This window comes from Amphiura filiformis, chromosome 4 (genome assembly GCF_039555335.1).
Source record: "Amphiura filiformis chromosome 4, Afil_fr2py, whole genome shotgun sequence".
Classification (NCBI taxonomy): domain Eukaryota; kingdom Metazoa; phylum Echinodermata; class Ophiuroidea; order Amphilepidida; family Amphiuridae; genus Amphiura; species Amphiura filiformis.
The window spans coordinates 5,911,267-5,932,825 of NC_092631.1; the positions used below are offsets into that span (position 1 = coordinate 5,911,267).

The 21,559-nt window shown below is 37.9% G+C and overlaps 1 protein-coding gene across 1 annotated transcript in view; it reads right to left on the minus strand.

The window, feature by feature from the left end:
* Window positions 1-3,856: 3,856 nt before the first annotated feature.
* LOC140150506 (mediator of RNA polymerase II transcription subunit 24-like) overlaps window positions 3,857-21,559 on the minus strand; it is a 44,056-nt gene continuing 26,353 nt past the window's right edge. The window contains 10 exon segments of the mRNA XM_072172539.1: window positions 3,857-5,838; window positions 7,279-7,424; window positions 8,745-8,819; window positions 11,000-11,093; window positions 12,649-12,719; window positions 14,446-14,637; window positions 15,188-15,486; window positions 16,800-16,981; window positions 18,040-18,139; window positions 19,367-19,530. Coding sequence (XP_072028640.1) covers window positions 5,707-5,838; window positions 7,279-7,424; window positions 8,745-8,819; window positions 11,000-11,093; window positions 12,649-12,719; window positions 14,446-14,637; window positions 15,188-15,486; window positions 16,800-16,981; window positions 18,040-18,139; window positions 19,367-19,530 — 1,455 coding nt within the window. The 3' untranslated portion in view covers window positions 3,857-5,706.

Consider the following 21,559-nt stretch of genomic DNA (forward strand, 5'->3'; position numbering starts at 1 on the left):
TGCTCCTTTCTTTTTAGATTTATTTGATTGATTCGCTGAGTGCAGTGAATCGTGATTGATTGTTTTTAACTTTGTAGGACTGATAAGTCTGTCTTGTTGATTTTCATCCCAAATTCGATTTACAAATAATTGCTTTTTGATATTGTTGTTGTTGCCTACCCTTACATTGTAATCAGGGAATAGCAGCATTGATTTCATCAAAGATATCAAGGCTATAAATTCAAAATCAACACATTTTCCAGGCGTAGCTTGACTGAAGTGCCCCAATCAATTTTAAAATTTATAAAATCCTTGTGAAAATTGCTCGAAAAGCGGCTTGTGGCACCCCGGCATCCGAGCTCCGAGCACGAGCTAAGCCAAGTTTCATAGCCTTTTCATGTCTTGACCGTGGATCGATATTCTATTGTAAGTAGGCCTACGTCCCGGTATGCGCTTGTTCATTTTCTGCATGGCTGTTTCTGTTATGAACTTACGCCCCTCTGAAATCAAGCGCATGAAAAACTCTCGGCTAACCTTAATCTTATCTCTTGCCTTTACAATAATGCTCTTATAATATGTACTCTTTCAAGGACAGAACATTTAAAATATCAGGTCTTCCAGAGAGACGAATATAGATTAAATTATTAACGATCAACTGAATTCAATTGTACAAGTTGTTGTGTGAGTTGGCGAAATTTTAGTTTTTGATGATTATGAAAGATTAGGTAAAATGCTGGTGAAAATGTCCATAGCTTAAATAATTATTAACTGAGGCCTAAAAAAAAGGTTTGATTGGCGTAACCCGACCGACCCTTAAAATAGGCACGACCCTAGACTTTTTTCTTATACTTTTGACAAAAATATATTGACAAATTTTTTCAAAAGTTCCAATTTACACAATTTACAGCTTAAAATGTGTGTAAAAAATTATTTTAAAAAAATTGTCAAATGACCTACCCTAATTTTTTTTTATCAAACCATTTTTTTAGGCCTTATGAAGGAAATAAGGTGCAAAAAGGGTCTTAAAGATGGGTGACCTGATCGACAACCTAATCCCTCCACTTTTTCTTATCAAAATGGAGATTTTGGCATCAGTAGAAAGATCATATTTTTCTCATAGTCCTAGTGAAATTTTAGGGCTAAAATATATTTTATTACATCAATATTTTCAAGATATATTTGTCAATTCGTTTTATATATTGCTATTATATTATACTGATGATGACGATTTCACTGATGCTATTGAAGGATCAGATGCAAACTTTCATGTTAATGCTGATAATATTCATTGTTATGATCACTTGTGTTTCAATCCTCTAAGAGATGATGATGATCTCAATTCAAATGAAAGCGAGCAAAACACAAACTGTAACAGCACTTATTTCACCTATGATAGCTTTAACAGCTATGATAGCACCCGCATTTTCAGTAAAATAACTTTATATGGGAAGTCATCAGGCCTTATATTAAGATTAAGTATGCCTGGACCAGGAGCTGGTCCCAAATATGGCTCCTGGTCCTATACATGTATAATTTGGTTCATCTCGAGTTTGGTAGTGACGTATGTGCGTATTTAGCTCGCAGGAGAGTATCAAATCGCTGGCGTGTAAAGTAAAAGCGCCCTGCGTGTACTGCGCACGCGCATACATGGGCGGTTTGTTGACACGCTTATGGCGCAACCACAAAGTAGCATTGACGTCACAACCAAACTTGAGATGAACCAAATTATAGTTTGTAGCGTAAAATATTGGTCACACCAGGAGCCGAAAACTTGGCAACCACGGATAAAACAAACAAACCTGGGTGTCTGCTTAATATAAGCCTTGGAAGTCATGTTATTTGTTACATGTAAAGTTATTTGAAGTTTATACCCTAATGTATTTATAAGCATATGTATATACTACTTTTGAGGTCAGAAAAGGAATAGTTTGCACTGTGTAGAATGCAGCTTGGAAACATCACAATCAACATCAAAATAGGTCAGCCCCATGTTGACCTATTGACAATGATTCATTCTAGACAGTGCAAAACTATTCCCTTTCCGACTTATTTTGCATGACAAACGGGACCAGTTTCAGTTTAGTTCAGCACTTTTCATGAAGCATTAGGATGAAAGGAATACTTTGGTATGGTTTTTAACCCAAATTGACTAACTTGAGCCCTTCTGTTACCCTTTAATGTCAAATTTGAGGAATTAGAATTCTTTTATAAAAGTGAACATAAAAGATTCCTAATCAGTCCTAAATTGACAAAGAACCATTATCAAACGTTCTATGGACCTCAGCGCCTCTTTCTTAGAGGCATTTTGTCAGTCTGTGTCCCTAATTAACTAATGTCATATAAAACACAAAAATTCTCCTTTAAAATGCTAAAAATGCAGATACTGTATTTCCTCGAAAAGTCGCTTCCTTCAAATAAACGCCCCCACTACTTTTTTCAACCAAGTTGTTTCCAAAATACTGATATTTCCATGCTATCTTGTGTAGTAAGCTTACCAAGGTGCACACATGGTGTCGGTAGTTGGTGAAAATCTTATCATAAACCTGAAAGTGAACTGGAAGTCATCGTTCCTAAGTTCATAGTTCATAATTTCAGTGCGAGTTTTATGTTTACCTAATGATTTTAACAGGAATTATTGTTCTAAAAATGACCTCTAATAAACACCCTCTTTCAACCCCCTTGAAAATGCAACGCCCCCAGAGCGACTATTCGAGGAAATACGGTATAACATTCTTGCACTTGAATGATGACAAACTTATTTTATCAAATAGGTAAATTAGGCACAAAAAAAGGGTTTCAGAAACCTTTTTTTAGTTGTAAAAAAAAAAAAGTGGGGAAAAATGCAATAAAAAAACCTTGGCTTTCTGACCAAATGTTTCTGAGACAACCCTTACCAAATAATTATTATGTACATAATATTTTTCTATTTGGGAAATCATCTGTTTTATGTTTCAATGTTATATATTCTATGGCTTCTATTTATAGCATCTGCCTAACACTGATTGGGCAAAGGGTGAAAATTATCCAAATATTATGATGACTGCATAATAACTTTATCTTTGGGAAATCTCATCCATTTTATATCAAAGGCTCAGAGCAACACTGCCCCACTGGGCTATTCAGCAGTTGATCCACACACCCCCTATGGAAGACATGACCTTAATCTTCCACACAGGGAGTGTCAATTTCAAATGGAGTTACCTGCATGGGTGACTCCATTTGAATTTCACACCCCCTGTGTGGGAGATTAAGGACATGTCTTCCATAGGGGGTGTATGGATGTCATCTGGAATAGCCCATCACCATTATGGGTGAAGATGGCGATTAGGCGTGTTACCCTGAGCTCTCAATATTTTAGTGTTTTTATATATCCTATGGTGTATCCAGGGCTTCTATTATAAAGTTTGTTCGGTTTATAATACGCAGACATTAGTTTGTTTTTTGTTGCTGCATGCATCAGTCATGTCTCAACTTAAAGTCCCATTCAGTGATCCCAGGGAAAGTGTAAAAAAATTAAAATTGCTTATACACAGCTTTTGGCTGAACCACTAGCATGCTATGTTAGCACATCTATGACAATAATGAAGGTACCAAAATCTGAATGTTGATGATTATTATGATCGTTTGGATGAGCAAATCACTGAATGGGCCTTTAAGTTTACATAAGTATAAGCGTGCAAAAGTCACACATTACGAAACGCGCAACTGGCGTAAGTGCTGCGCCTGTGTGCATGCCATTCTATATCAATACACCATATTATGAGTCTAATATGAGTCTATTGTAAGCCGAACAAACTTAAACATGTGTCTAGCACTGATTGAACTATATACCCTGGTTAAAGAAGACTTCATAAATAAATAAGAAATCAGCTATGCAGAGTTTACAAAGATTTATTTTGTCATTTTACTTCCAACATTCTTGCAGTTGCCAGATGAAATATTAATATATACGAGACATGTATGTGACATGTTTTTGTAAAATCAGACAGGAATGGGCAAAGGGTGATATCAAGTTTTTGATGTCAAAATAAAGAGGAGTGGAATTCCTTCACATTGTTTAAGTACTTTTGAAATCTGTTATTCCTAAGCAAAGTTACATAATAATGAGAAAAAATCCTTAAAAAGGCCAAAAATGTATGTGCTTTGAATTTATTTTGACCTAAAAAGATATTGCAGATATGACAAGGAACCTCCCCATGGTAGCAGTATTTACCAACAATGGCGATGCCCATGATCCAATGTGTCAATGCAGTAAATGCAATTCACGACTTGCACAGTTACACCATTATGTTCTATGTGCAAGGAGAGCCTCGAACTGACATCACATGAAAGGGATAATTACATAACTTTACACACAATGTAATATGACTGGTTCGCTTCTCATTCATGTGTACTGCCAGTTCGAGGCTCTCATCGCACATTGTGCATCATGGCAGAACCATGCAAGTAGTGAATGGGGAGGTTGCTCCTGTCCCCATCTCTTGGTACAGGCATACTGTATCAAAATGATTGGTAACCAGTAGTTTCCAGTGATTATAGACGAGACTGACGCATCAAAAAGTAATAGGAGCGGCCTTATTTATTGATGGATGTTATAAAATTCATAAAACTGTAAATCCTGCAAATTTCAAGAGGATCCAATTTTGCATATTGAAGAAGCATGATTTTCAATAATCACCAAATAGGTACGGTAAGGTACCAATCATTTGATACAGCCCGTGTTGATCCTGTCCTCATCTCTGTGTTGTGAAGGCATAGGAGTTTCCAGGGCCTGTGAATATATGCATTCAATGCATATAACACCTCTTCATTACTTGCTCTATAACTATGGCTTGCCAGCTATGTCATAAAATCTACTTTCATGGTACAATACTGACGATAGGATACCCATCCTTGCAGCTGGGTACAGAACTCTCAAAAGCACCACTATACACCACACGTTATGCTCTACCCATACTGTACACACATCACATCATGAATACATGGATTTTTTTTTTTTGGGTTTCTCTACTGGAAATCAATTGTGCCAAAATTCTTTCCCACAATGCAATGTAATATGTGTGTATTGCATGACAAAGGAGATGGATTACCTCCAAACTGTATCTATTGTTATGCAATACACCTGTGGTATTGTGGGGAAGAATTTAGGCAAAAATTGACTTCCAGTAGAGAAACCCACAATCTGTGTATAGAGGTTGTGCATATGACGTATCATATCATAAATATGGCGGACTACACAAATGCATTCAACAAAAGCATGATATTGGAATCTACCGCGACAGTTCGTCTCACACACATAACAAATGCACTACGATCAAACAGGTTGATGACAACATTTGAATGGACTGCACTGCGCTATGATTACGGTGAAGGACACCGGTTCAAATCCTTTGTTTGAAGCCAATCGATAAAAGCATGCAGGGCCTCTAATGCAGTTGCCTTCAACTGTGAATGTGCATTCTAATGCATGTAGTGCCAAACTTCCTTTGCTCTAAATATGGCGTGCCATCTATGTCATAATATCTACAATCATGGTACAATACTGATTGGCTTTCTTCATTTGGCTCAATATCACCTTTTACTTGCTGCTTGACACAGAGCTCTTACAGCCAATTTATGAGCTGTGTTACTGTCAATACGGCCGACTATTAATATGGCGTGCCATCTATGTCATAATATGTACAACCATGGTACAATACTGATTGGCTTTCTTCATTTGGCTCAATATCACCTTTTACTTGCTGCTTGACACAGAGCTCTTACAGCCAATTTATGAGCGGTGTTACTGTCAATACGGCCAACTATCAACGCAAAGTTCTGTAAGAATTGGCCGCTTGATGTGTTCAATATCTGCGTGATCTGAAATGAACAAAAAGTAGCAAATACTTAAAATGTTGTACTGCAATCAATTATTTCAACTACAGATTTCAACCTAATTAGCACTCAAGTCACTTCTATTGGGTGCATATTATGTGGTATGTTCTGACAGTCAATGGTCATTTTCCATGTAAAACAGCATTGTCCATTCTAGAACTGACGGTTAACAAATTAGAGAATAAACGATAGGAATTCTTATTTTGCCTATCCTCTACCGTGTGATAGACGACAGGCAGGTCCAATATTTTGAGTAGTGGATGCCGGCGCAGTCAGTTAAATATTATTTTAATAACTGTAAACTATTTTTTAAAGCAAAAATTAAGTTACCGTCATAAAACTCCCTTTTTCTAAAATGAAGCGAAACTTGTTTACAACTTCACATCTTTTGTTGTGCGTACTGCTACAGCGTGCGAGTATTCGCACTGCGTCTCACGCATACAACGCGATACATCGCGCACCTCTGTGAGCGTGTTATGCGTTATCAACACTCATGATGGCGTGGGGTCGTCTACAGCCTGATAGGCGACACCCAAAATCATGCGATTGTCCAATCAGATTATGTGTCTACTAATAGACCACTCCCACTGACTAAGAACGCCATATACATTGAAATGCTTGATGTGCTCAACATCTTCCATATGAAATGGAAAAGTGGCAAACACTTTTGAATGTCCCTCTGTCATCAATAATTTCAGCTACTGTTTACAACCTATAATTAGCACCCTGGTCATTTCAAGAGGGTACTTATTATGTGGTATGTTTTGAAAGACAAAATTTTCATTTTCCATGAAAAACAGCATCGCCTTGTCTTGCAGTGACACCATCCAACGCCCCTTAGGATAAACAATGCGGATAGGGTTGGAATCGTTGATCCCAGAATTGTTCACAAATACCACATGCATTGAAACTCATAAGTCCTGATGGTCTTCCTGTGATAAGCAATGGGCTATTCCAATTAAACTCCATACACCCCCTGTGGAAGACATGACCTTAATCTTTCACATAGGAAGTGTCAATTTCAAATGGGGTTACCTGAATGGGCGACTCCATTCGAAATTCACACTCCCTGTGTGGGAGATAAGGTCATGTCTTCCATAGGGGGTGTATGGATTTCAACAGGAATAGCCCAATTCTGTACCCAACTACATGCTAAAGGAGCACCAAAAGCTGGTACTTACACAGGGGCAAGCTAAGAAAGTTCATGGGGGAGGGGGGCTCTATATATAGTGGAAAGGCACCAAGTAGGGAGAATAAATAAAGGCACTCATTACCATCATATTAATATCATGCGATCACACATTTGCATTATGTCTTTGTATATCCACAGTGGCAGTAGCAATCTGCAGTAAACATCATTTTGTTTGTTTATTTCTTTACCTAGGAATTTGATAGAATTTATTGCATTCCAAGTCAGGATCTTACCATGTTAATAGGTGCAAACTGCAGTACACTTGATGTGATGGTGTTGCCACAGTACAGTAATTCATGCATGAATGACTGCACAAACTGTGTCCTAGGGTCTATCAGACTACCGGATGTCAACGAAGAAAACAACTGGAATAGAGAGACTGTTCAAAGGGGTAGAAAGAAAACACAAATGGTTTTAATATATTTCATGTCTAAAATATGCGCCCATCCATGACAAAAGGGCTGCAAGGTCGGTAGAACTACAATCTTGGAAAAAAAAAAGTACTTGGGACACTATGTTGTAATTCTGTGCAGAATTTGCACTGATCATGGAAATGATTTGTATTTTGTTTATGAACAAACACGACATCTACAACAATGATTTACTCTTTCCCCTCTCCCCATCAATCAATGTTGGAACACTTTGAAAAACTGCTGAAGACATCAGCATTTCCCAGTGTTGCCCGGGTAGAAGGGTGTCAGTTTTCCCTTCTTGACACAAAAGTGTTCCAAAACTTTTTTCCAAGATTGTAGTTCTGAGATACGGTTCATTGAACCTTAAACTGAACAATAAAAAAAAAATTTCCCAACCTATTTATTGATATATTGCTGTAAAAAATTTGCCTGTCCAATATCTTGAAAAGTGAAAATGCAGATTTTACAGCCCATTTGTGGTGGATGGTTATATAGACCACTTGACATGTGACGTCATTGCCCGGCAGTATGCGCACGCATTATGGTATTTTCCATTGTTCTTTGCCCTGCAGTGTGCGTGCGCATCGTAGTCTGCTCAGGGCATGTGTATTTTAAATCTCCCACCACATTTCATATAGTACAAGAAAGCCATTGAACAGTGAAGCTGCTCGTTCGGGGCATATCGACAGACCAATCCTCGCCTTTGTTGATAAACAATAATGTAAAGTGGTCTATATATAACAAAAATATGAATAAAAGTGTTATGTGGTCCACACATGTTTTCTACCATACATGGAGTCCCATCACCCAAACATGGGGGTTATTCCAGTTGAAATCTATACACCCCCTATGGAAGACATGACCTTAATCTCCTACATAGGGTGTGTAGATTTCAAATGGAGTCACCCATTCAGGTGTCCCAATTTGAAATTCACACTCTCTGTGTGAAAGATTAAGGTCCTGTTTTCCATAGAGGGTGTATATATGGATTTTAAATGTGGGCCTAATTGTGATACAATCCTGAGTACAAGAAGTAACAAAAAAATCACGCGGTGCTCAGTGTAAATGACCATACAGGATGTGCCGCAACATGGGTCGCATATTCGGCCATTCAGTATATATATTTTTGAAAAGTTTACAAAATTTTGGGAAAAGTTGTAAAAATACTTAAGGTATAGTGATGGGTCAAAAGTTGTTGGAAAATTTGTTTCTGGATCAGTCCATTTTCAAATTCTCAGCAGCACCCTACCCACACCAAACTTGAGTACCCGCCTAGTCTTACTTACCTAGAGCCTTGTTGATTGGTTCAACCAAAGCTTGCTGTGTCTGAGGAATCAGAAAGTTGCCTCCACTACCAACAGCTAAATAAAAACACATACAAAAGCAATTTATGCATTAAGTATTATAACAACTCTGGTATACGCTTACTCTTTATACATTGGTCTGCCTCAAGTTTGGTAGTGACTTAGGTGCTTATTTCAATGGTCGCAGCATTGAATCACACATGTAAAGTTAATCGCACAGAGTATTAACGTAGGCATACAAAGGTGGTTTGTCCGCACACTTGCAGCACAGCCGCGTTAAAGCACTGAAGTCACTTCCGAACTTGAGGTGAACCAAACAATAGATCTAGATGAAGGGTTCTCAATAGGTGATCTGCAGGCAAGATCTGGCCTGCTGACCGATTGTAGTTGGCCCTTGAACAGCTCTGAAATGTACAGTAAAACATAGCAAAACAAGGTGTATTTGGCCCTCAAATTTTTGAAATGATTTTGGCCTTCCATGGTCTGCAAGCAAATATGTGACCATCCAGCACAACTGAGCCCGGATGTTGCCAGTGCCACTATTGAGATATGCTCCATTGAACTTAACAATAAACAATAGGAAACAAAGGATTTATTGACTGTTTTATTGATTTTTCACTACTTTAATGTCAAGTACTATAGACATGATACCGTATACATCATTTTAAAGCTAATTTCAAGCAGAATATTTTGGTTGAATATCTCAAAAATGATGATTGGCGACTTCAGGGCTCTGTTGTGCTGGATGGTCACATATAATTGAAAACCCCTGATAGGTTCTGCCTCAAAATATTGTGGGCTTATATCCAGGGATGGGCTAGCATGCGAGTTTTTCAAGAAGAAAGGTAATCTATTTATGATCTAAAATAAATGATTCAATTGACCGTACCCAATCTCAGTAAAGTTATAGATTGGACATAACAATAGAGGGTCAATACACTTGACTCCCAAGTATAGCACCTTGTTTTTTGTTTTCTTTTTTTCTTCCTTTAAAAAAAAATGTTTAGCGCATCATCATGTCACTAGACTACCACTAACTCTCCATCAGATAACCATTCCTATGGCAATTTTCCAGGATTGCTGTGCACCAGGGTTCCCGTTAAGGTTTTAAAAATGTGCGTCCGTAATGACGCAAGTTTGCTGACGAGGTTGCAAAAACTTGCGTCCAGACAGATTTTTGTGCGTCCATCTGAAATTCACGATTATGACGATTCACACGTACCCCGGGTCTACACCTTATCAAATGTTGATTGTTAAAAAAAAATAAAAGTGCATTTTCGCCGTGATATTCCATCTCCATTCGCTATGATAATTTTTCTCATTTCTGTGTCAGTTTTGGTCCGAAACGTGGTCAAAAACAGGTGCAAAAACATGAGCAAAGTCTGCCAATCTTGAGCAATTTTCGTTCGTACTTTCACTTCCGCGTTTCTATTTTTAAATTAACGCGCTGTTGATGCTACAAAAACTAAAACACTCGCTGCCACAAATAATACGAAAAAGGGTTATCATTTAGATTTTGTCTTTAAAATTGCTTTTATTCATCGTAACAATAATACTAATAAAGGAAACCTAGATTATTTATGAGAAAATAAACTTAAAATATTAAAATTGAATATTGTCAGGTTGTGATAAATAATTAAATAAACACCGTGACGTTAGCGTGCACGCGTGCTTGCTTGTAAACAAATCAAACAGCTGTACAGCGATCGTTCGGAAAGCATGCAAAAAGTGCACGATTTCCTGACGTTGCATGTACAAATATTGCAGAATTTACTTCAATTCTTAGCAGGTGGGTCAAAATTTTGGGGCTTTTATTATCTTAAAAATATAAAATAATAAAAATTTCTTATTTTTATCATCAATTAATGATAAAATTTCGAAGTTTTGTCTGCGTCCAAATGCATGTGACATGGACGCATAAAATACTTGATTAGCCATGTGAATTTGCGTCCAAATTTGTAAAATACGCGTCTGGACGCAATGACGCACACTAACGGGAAGCCTGCTGTGCACCTTTGTGTGATTTAATTCAGTGAAACGCAATCTGAAATTGCCATAATATGTACTACACTCACAGGAGCGCACCTCATTTGAAAATAATGAATAACGAAAAAGCTACCTTAATAATGGTTTCAATAATATGTGAAACTTGTTATTTCCAAAGGGCCTCAAAAGTAGCACCAGTCTTTGACACATCATTTGTGGAAAGATTATACCTATAGTAGTAAACATCTTACCTGTGACATTGGATGGTCCGCCATCTTCTTCTGTGGCACTCAAAAGTCTTCTTAATTTGGAAGGTCTACCATCATCCTTGAGTCCACCAACATCCTATAATACACCACACAAAAATGTAACAATGAGGTGTTCAATAGGTATAAGATCCATATAGAGTATGATTAGGTCTAAAAAAAATTGGTATTATCCTTTTCCGAGTGACTTAAATATCTGAAAATTTGTTACCGATCCGATATTTTACCGATAACTGATCTGATAATCAGTTCAATTTTAAAGGCCTATAAATCTTAAATATCAGGGCAGCCAGGGGGGAGGCTTTTCACATCTCAAACTGTGTTGTGTTACCTGAATGGGTGACTCCATTTTAAATATACTACACCACTGTGTGGGAGATAATGTCCCAATATTTTTGTGCATGATTATTGGTAAAAAAACAAAACAAAAAGTATTTTACTGATGGCAGTATGGAATTGTACACCACTTAATCCAAAAGGATCTATACACACACATACAAGCGGTAGTTTGTCAGCATGTTTGCACTCAAAGCGTGAAAAGCACTGACATCACTATCAATCTCAAGGTGAAATAAAGTAGGGAATATATGTGACGTGTCATGTCAAAAGGAGACACTTTTGGGCAGGATCGTAAATGGAGAAATAGCCAAATATCTACCCGGTGGTGATTTTTTCACAATTTGGGTTTGTTACAGATTTGTGATGTTATTAATGTTAAAAATGTTGTCTGAGAGTTTCAGACCGGAATATAACTGGCATCTTGTATTTTTTGAGACATTTTTCATGGTAATTCCTACTCTCAACATTGTCAATAATATTTTTAAAGGCCGATATCTCAATTTCCAATTTGACAATACCATAACTTACGAACTCAATATCTTCGCTTAGGAATGTCCGATTTCATTGGGGAAAGCGGCATTGGGGAGCAAAATATCTCTATATTTAAGATATGTAAAAACCTCAAATTTGATAACCTGCTCAAAAGTGTCTCCTTTTGATATGACACGTCACATATATTTCACATTTCCTAATTCAAATTTTGATTTAGAACCTCACAAACTCAGTTCGGGGGCACTCGTAATAACCGGACGTCTCTGATTTCAAAGACGGGTCAGTGATTTCACATATGGGAGTCTTTGATCTCACATCCGTCTAGCTTTGTTGACAGCTGGGCACTCGATGCAGCACATCGGAACGAAGCTGAGTGTATTAGAATAAACTTTCCTATGTTTAGCAAATATCTACCTGTGCAAAAAGTATATCTATCTGTGCAAATTCTGACAAATGGTCCCAGAACACACTTAGATTGCAATGGCCAAAATCAAATGTTTTGAAGTAAAAAAATGCCAATTTTACTATCCAATTCATGAATTGGATAGTAAAATTAGCAGGCACTCAACATGCTCAACTTTTGCTAGCTACAACCCTGATAAGGCCTATACACATAATTATTCCCACTGCGCTGGCATGTTCATCAAAATTACTTATATCGTTTGCGACTGGGTTTTGAAACTAGGGAGTATGTGATTTATGAGACGTCTATGAAATATGATACTGTTATGTGGCATGACGCTTCAAGAGTATTTGATATCAGAGACGTCTTTGAATTAGCAGTGCCCCCGAACTGAACTCACATCTCTGTCCAGGTCTCCTCTTGCTCGTTTGCGTCCCCTCAGTCTGAATGGACTCTCTTTGGATTTCACATCTGAGAAGAAAAAACAGAGGCTTTTTGGTGTAATATTTATCTACTTACACTACTTAAGGGATCTAAAATGAGCGTTTATTGCGTTTCGACAGTATTTTTTGTGGGACATTAGAGCACATCAGACATATCGAATTGCATTCTGAATACGAAGAATGTCATTCTGATATCAAATAATTTTGATTTTTGAAATTGCAATTTAATACACATTTTATGGCAAATCATTAAAATTGATATTTTTGATATTTAACAGTACTCAAGTAAACTTTACAAATCTGATGATTTATACTTAAAGTGTATGTAGGTGGGATAAAAAGCCGACGATCAATTGAAAATTTTGACCTTTCGTATTGAAGATATGGATTTTTTTTCAAAACACCAAAAAAAATAGGTCTTTTGGGAAAAAATCCATATCTTCAATATGAAAGGTCAAAATTTTCAATTGACTGTCGGCTTTTCCTCCCTGCTACATACACTTTAAGAATATATCATTAGATTTATATAATTTAATTCGAGGACTGTTATATATAAAAAAAAATTGAAAAATATCAAATTTTTGTCATAAAATTTGTATTATATTGTGATTTTCAAAAAATGAAAATTATTTGATATCAGAAAGACATGCTTCGTATTCAGAATGCAATTCGATAGGTCTGAGGTGCTCTCATATCCCACAAAAAATACTGCCGAAACGCAATAAACGCTCATTCTAGATCCCTTAACAATACAAGAAAATATTACTGCATTTCAACTTCAAATGGTGAAAAGTTCCATCTCTTCACTATAGTTTCCAAGATTCTGTTACATCTGTGTATAAGTCAGGTGCAAAGGTATTAATTTGGGAGAGCGAGTTGTTCCCTCCCCTTGCACCAACAAGGCCTGGGTTCAAGCCCCGACCGTGCCCAAGAACTGTATGTGCACTTGGATTATCCCAATCCATGCTCGCTCTCGCAGGTTTGAACTTGACCTTGGGTTTTTCGGGGATCTCCGGTTTCCTCCTGCTTTCAAAATTGGTGATTTGTTGTTTAGTTATCAAAAACTTCCTTCACCTGATAGAATTTGGGGAGCTGCACAGACAATTGGTGGATGTTACAATCAAAGTGTGGCTAGGTTTGCGCTGGGTTCGGCTGCAACCAGCCTAGTTGATGCCTAGTGGCAGCAAAATAACAGCGTTTTGAATCCTCTGGGAAAATGCACTATATAAACCAGTTAAACTGCTAGCATTAGTATATGTCCCCTACCAAATTAACATATCGCAGTAAGCCTCAATTCTTACAATGGTAGGTTATTTAAGTCTTTTAAGCTGACAGTTACAAAGATCTGTGTAGCACTTAGTGCATGTTATCAGTGCAATGCACTTCTTGCACAACGCAAATGAGCACACACTGCAAATCAAAGTTTACCAGGCACATGCCAAAATATTGCAGAGGTATACTATAGTATGCAGCAAGATTCTTCAGCGGTGTCCAACTGCTTTTTTTTTTATTATCGCAGTTACGCGATGCTATACAACTTCATCAGCAAATGAGATGCCGATGTTATGAGGACATGATTAAATTAGCCAATCAGAATCCCACTTCCATGTTTACACCGTAAACAGCGCCAAATTGGCAGACCGCGGAAGAACCTTGCCGAAAACTCTAGTTTGCCCTCCATGAGTGACAAGCAAAATATGGGAGAGTATGTCCTCTTTGAGTTTAACCTCTTTGATAACTAACTACATACTAACCTTTGACACTGGACTGATAGGTCAAAGTTGCAGCCAAACACAGGATGGTCAGCTTTGCCAAAGCATGACCCATGGGGTCAGCAAGGCGCCCTCTGTGGTTGGGATCAGACAGGAGGCGTGGCAAGATGCGGCGAATCAGTGTAAGTGTTAACTGCTCGATGTCAAATTGGAAGAGGGCAAATGCTGCTTCAACTAGAAAAAAAAAGGTGAAGGAAGAAATTAGACAAAACTTCAACAAAAATCTCATATTTCCAAGAAGATAAAATACAGGCTTCTTTATTTTGTAACAGGATTGAGTATACTCAATAAGCCAATTTAATAATTCAGAACAGAGTGCATTGTGGGTAAAAATCTGGGGGATATCACGATCGGGCTCGCACAGTATTCCAATGGTGATGAACTCAACAATGTTCACTAAACGTTGTGCACATCGGCGTGATGTCAGGTGACAACATCGGGTCAAAACGCAAAGGCTTATGGGATTTATTGAAAAGGTGAATTAAAAAGAAATTTAAGAAGTAATGATGGCATCCTTAATAGCAATTAAGGTCAAATTAAAAAAAAAGTGTTTGTCTTAAAGCTCTGATGTTCAAAATCTAGTGCAGACTGATGGATTTTCATGTAAGATAATGATATTCAAATAAAAGCCGTTTGACAATTTAGGTGCGACTAACTCGCACAAATTAATGCATATGTGAGCTTTGAGGCAAATCTTTTTAAAAATTTGTCCTAACAACAGTACCTCCGATAGTTAACTCATCCTTCCGATGCAAATTAACCAGCTCAAAAATCACCCCTCTGCAAAACCAGTACACACCCCCGCAGTTGAGTAGTTGATCCACATAAAACACAGCCTTTCTATCAATGGTGCCCCTTTTCAGTATACCATGGAAAATGGAACTTAACACTTCTGTGGAAGGGGTGATCAGTGGCACCAGAGGGGTAGGTTCATCATGTGCCGTGGGAGAATCTTTGCTGGGTCTCGACATGGAGGGGATTGTGGCGATCATCTTCTTGATTATCGTAGTCATCATCGTGTTTCTGTTGGAAAAATAAAAATCAATGGGATATTTCCTGAAATGAGCCAAAATTAAAAAGAAAATGGAGAAAACCCATCAGTAAAAACGGTTTTTCTTCAAAGAGAGGAAAGAAGAGTGTGTGCAATAGATGAGGTGACATGCAGCATCATACCAAATGGTTCAGCAGCCACAGACTACTACAGACCAAGTGCATTGTATGCTGTGAATTCTTTCCATAAAGGCTAGTATGCGTATATAGACAAATATGATTCCACACATTCCTACACCTCAATGGCAGCCATTGAAAGGGGCCATCCTACCTGAAATGATGCAGGCTTTGCGGGAATTTTAAACTGTGTTCCATCACCCATGTGACAAAAGGATGCTGAAAGTTTACAATGCAATACAATAATAAGGTTGATTTTGAAGCAGTGCTATTCTACCCAATTGGGCAGTTACAACACCAGTTTGGTGCGGATGGCCCCCAGTAATGGCGGACTGAATTCTGACCATCACTTGGCTCGTCGGATTAGTGTATAGGCTTTTTAGCCTGGCTTGAGCAGTTTGTTTGAGCCTATTCCCATCAGGAGCCTGCCCTGGTCCCATCATAACCCAAGCGTGTCTCCACAGGGAGTGACCGTTTAAACAAATAAACATCATATCAAGCAAAATCAGTCGGAACTATTAAATTTTCAGTTTCTTATAGGATAGTAAAATGCATTTGCAAAGCTGTATTTTACAGAAAGCCCCATTGAAATTGAATAACCAGTTTCAAAGATATGAGCAATTTTGGAAACTCTTTAAAAAGAGTTCCCAAAATAACAATAGGAAATGTTGCCTTTGTTTGGCTATATCTCAAACTCAATATTTCCGAGTTCCGACTGATTTTGCTTGATCGCATCACATATTTTGTTGAGGACCCATGCTCTAACAACTTATGCCAAATTGAAGCAATAACTTAGGCTACTGAAGTGGTCAAATCGCTGTGATTTTTAAAATAAAGCCAATAATCATCTTGTTCCTTTAGTTGCTCTGAAGATGGCACTTGATAGAGTTCCAAAAGCTCAGCCATCTAAAAAAACTTATCTAGGGAAAGATTAAACCCTACTCATGTTTACTGAATGTTTACTACTCATGTTTACCTAAAGTACCAAGTAATTTCAAATGGAAACCAACAATAGTTTGCTATAAACCGTAGCAGATGAGAGGAAACATCAAGAGGACAGCAAGAGAGCAACAGGATAGCTGGGATCAAATACATGGATTACATCATTTTTGTCTGCATTTTTCATGCATCTTTCCTTCATCCATGGCGAACACCAGCCATATACCTACCTTTCATTGTCATACATCTGCATCGTGGCTGGGCTGCTTGTATTGGAAGCACTGAACATTTCCAGCATTGTTTGTGGCTTGCTGTGTTCAGCTGAACTCAACGTGGTGATATGACTACATAGCCAGGCTACACAGCAGATGGGAACGCAGCAGAGCTTGCCCTTCAAACTGTCAACAATTTTCTGGAAAAGAAGAGGAGAGAATAGTGGATAACTTTATTATAGTGGTTACCCCAGGGATTAATCAAGTTTAGGATCTGACAGCTTGCACTTCAGCAGTACTACAGTTATGCGAGCCACCATTACCCCTGTCCTAGAATAACCCGACGTTCTATCCTAGAATAACCCAAAGCGTATGTCATACAGCAACATGTACTGTACGCTCTGCTGACCTTGTGCACTTTTAGCACCTCCTTAGCACCCAGCACCCCCAATGACGGCGTCCATACATGTGTCAAATTTCTAGGTTACCAGTTGTTTCTTTTAAAGCTCCCTGTTCTGCATGTACGAGTATTAAGTCTGTATGTTCATGTGTGCCACAGCCTGCTTATGAAGGCTTTGTGCTTAAACTACATTTATACAAAGCCAGATAGCAATGATATGTATGTGTATGTTTATTGCTCAATATGTTCGTCATGCAGTCTTACTAATTCATTGTTTACATTTTAATGCGAAGTCTAGGAAGTCAACAATTAAATGCTTGGTGATATTCCAAAATGAGCAATTTTTGGAAGGTTGAAGAATTTGGCAACCTGTACACATACCTTGTCCTCAAACTTGTCCCTCAAAATTGACACTTGACCAATGAGTAATTTATTTCCTTTGACACGTTCCCGTCAGCATAGAATTTGTGGTTTTAAATTTAGTTTGCATATGAAATATATTGAGGGTTCAGAACCAGAAAGCTGTAACTCACTATGACCAGCTCTCACAAAATAAGCATTATGTTGGCTCCTTGCTTTGGTCTTCAAAAATCAATATTTCCTCCACTGTGTCTTTTGTTTTCTATTGAATTTTGTCATGATTAATGGACTGTATCTTGTACTATCTTCTATAGTGCCTGGTGACTTTCTGCTCATTTTGTGGGAGCAGGTGATTGTGAGTTGAGGGTTTCTGGCTCGCAACCCTCGATATATTGTTCTTTATGATTTTGTTAAAATTAAGCCGTGGCACAGATGACCAGCAAAAATATTGCCTATCACCCTATGGTATATTCGTCCCAGCTTCTATATGGTCCTTACCTGTATGTTTTCCACACTGATGTTACCATGTTCCCAGGCATTCAGTAATTCTTGGATGACATATGGCACTGTAGTGCACACTTCATTCCACCTAACATGTCTGGACAAAGAAGAAAAAATAGGCTGTAGGCCTAAGCATCCCTTCATATGATTTCTGTCACCATAGCATATCTCTCAACCCTGCTGAATCCAACAAATCCCCCCAACACATGACGTGCCTCCCTTCGGGCCGGACTTACCTTTTGCTGGCCCCTGGGCACAGCAACATGATTGCACCCTGGCTCTTTGGATCAAAGTGTTACACCCCACCCCCACCACTATAACCTAGGTTTTTTCAAGAATTCTAGCTTCAAATTGCTTGAGTATCCTGAAATTACTTTACCTGGTCAAATGCAATTTGCAATTTTCATGCTAATATGGGGCAAAATTAGGACAAAGGAAGATGAACATTACAACTTATTCCTACTTCATCTTCCTTTTTTTTTATAACATAATTTTTTATCCTCTCAAAATGTTGCCCCCCCCCCCCCTCAGATTGTGGCCCACTGTGCCCTGTGGTAAATCCAGCCCTGCTGCTCCTTGAGCTGGGCAGAGACAAGTAACACATATACAGGGTACCTCTATGATGGCAACTCATGTAGTGGGCTAGGGTTAGTTAAGGAGAGGCTGTGTGGCTACTCCCCCATCTCATTTGGACATAAAATAGCCGTTTCCAAGGAAATGGATGATCCCAATCTTATGCAACTTTCAAAACTTGAATCTTTGTCATGAAGAAGACAAGAACATATAAAACAACACTAAAATCAATAGCATACGTCATAGAATAACATTTTTCATGCAAAATGAAAACTGTCAGACCCCCTGTCCAAATGTTTGTTTTTTTCATTCATGAGAATTGCTCTAATTACAAGCCCCGATACACAACACTTGGAGACTTTTTTCTTTTTAGAAATAGTTGTCAAGCTAAAACAGTGATTAACAGCTGGGGAAACTGTCTGCAGCACTTTGATGGCAACACACATGCGTGAACACAATGTGTGATTCGCGACGGTTTTTGTTCAGGCTCCATAGCTTGAAAATTAGCCGTTTCAAGATTCACAGTCGGAGCCCTGATATTACCCATAGGTTTGGGGCTGCTATCATCCGGTACACTATACAAACACTGAATTACTATACTTACAATGTTTTGAATTCAAACCCAGTCTGACATTGTGTTAATAACATATCCACTTTGGCCTGGTCTGCTGGTGGGATGTACCCCATTGGTTTGGGGCCGCTATCATCCGGTAAACTCTATTAAGTATTAACCCTAAATTGCTATACTTACAATGTTTTGAATTCAAACCCAGTCTGACATTGTGTTAATAACATATCCACTTTGGCCTGGTCTGCCGGTGGGATGTAACCCATTGGTTTGGGGCCGCTATCATCCGGTAAACTCTGCAAAGCCCACGTCTCAAAGAACGATTCACCGCCATTTGTTATAACCATCTGTGGGAAGAAGAGAATTAATACAAGCATAACAAATGTATCATGACATTGACATTTTCACATCATTGATAGTGGGTATTAATTCGTTGGTCGTATCACATACTGACGTATTCGACATTTTAAACATTTTTGAGAAAATTGGTATGTTAGTTTGTTATGTTCTACTCTATATATTCACCAAAAATCATGCCTCAAAGTGGCTTAATTAGTAAGATATTAATTAATTTAATTAAGTCGCATTTACAAAACCTTGAAATGTCTGCATCACATAACAACGTATTTGCTGATCACCTATACTGCGCAAGCCCAGTATATCATATCTGCAATTTGAAGAATTTGCCGTTTCACATACTGACGTATTTGCACGACGTATTTGCGTGATTCTGTCAATGCACGGCAAAATTGCTGTTTTGTCCTTTTCACATACTGATGTATTTGTGCAACTGTTTCACATACTGACGTATTTGCGCTACGTATTTGTCATTTGAACAGCGAAATTAACATTAGTCCTTTTCACATAGTGCCATATTTAATTTTATATTGATTTTTTGCAGAATAAGTTATGCTCTAATAGTGATAAGTGAATTATATTGAAAATATGGTATATTTGCATTACTGTTAAACTGGGTTTAATCGACAATAATATTTTAATCAAGATTATGCAGCAAATGAAAATAGCTAGATTTTCAAGTTCGATTTTCTCGAAATGCATATTTTGCAAATACATCAGTATGTGATACGGCCGACGAATTCATTGAATGCACACCTCCACTAAAAAGTACTTATGGCACTGATGTTTGATAAGTACACATCAGTGGTGAAGCCAGATTTTTGGAAGGGGTGTTATTGGGGCTCAAACTTGTGTATATATACTGACAACTTGATGTCACAGACAAGTGTTCTTGTCACTCTCTTCCCTCCAGTAGCTTTGAGTAGTGTACCGGCTAAAATTTTAGAATGACTTTACTGAGAAAAAAGCATCAGAAGCACACAAAATTTTTTGCAATATTCATGATAAAATTGGCCAAAATTTTGTTAATTTCAGACTGAAACAGGTCACACAAGGAAGACAGCACATCCCAAATATTGTTTCCAGCCGAAACACAGGCGAAATCATTAATTAAAGTAAAACTAGAGCGATAACCGCACCATAGCTGAACCATGTGGCTTCGGCAGTATATTGTGGTAGGCCTATACCACTGTCACCCGGAGTCTGTAATGGACATAACACCTTGGTCTGGGGCGGACATTTTAAAAATGAATTTAGGAGAGCAGCAACGGCATCACTTGCATTACATTCCAGATGTTAAATCTACATCATATGCAAAATTTGAGGAAATTCATGACGAGTCCGTTTTATTTTAGGGCCATTTGTCTATAACTGGTCTTTACATGTAGCCCTATGGAGAGAGTGCCCGTTGAGGGCGCTTATAACCCCCATTTTAGGAACAAAAATGTGATTTAAAAAAACGGACTCGTCTGAATTTTCTAAAATTTTCAGAGTATGTAGTATGAACATGTAGAAATATAATCAAGTAGTTGCCCTATCTGCTCTCCTCCTAAAAAATAAAAAGTCCTATACCTCAATGATAATGAAACCTAGGTGATAATCTCGAAATACTACGAAGGTATGACCGGCCGAGTGGTGTTAATGAAAGAGGAAAAGTAAAGAATATAAACTAGAGCAACTGTGCCCTTTGCAAGGGCACGAGGTAAGTTAGGCAGATGACTGTGATGATCTGATCAAGCAGCAATACTGTGCTGGATAGTATTAATTTTAATAAGACTGTTTCATTAATTGCCGTTTTAATATACCTTGATCGTGGAAAGCTGGCATTTTGAAAACTTGAATTTTGACCTCTGTATGACCCCCTTAATGACCTTAAATGAATTTTAAAATATTTAAAACATGTTAAGAATGTCATAAGGATCATTGCATTTTAATTTCAGCTCAATTGAAGCATTTTGACAACTTGACCTTTGACCCCTTTATTGCCCCTTAATGACCTTAAATGAATTTTAAAATATT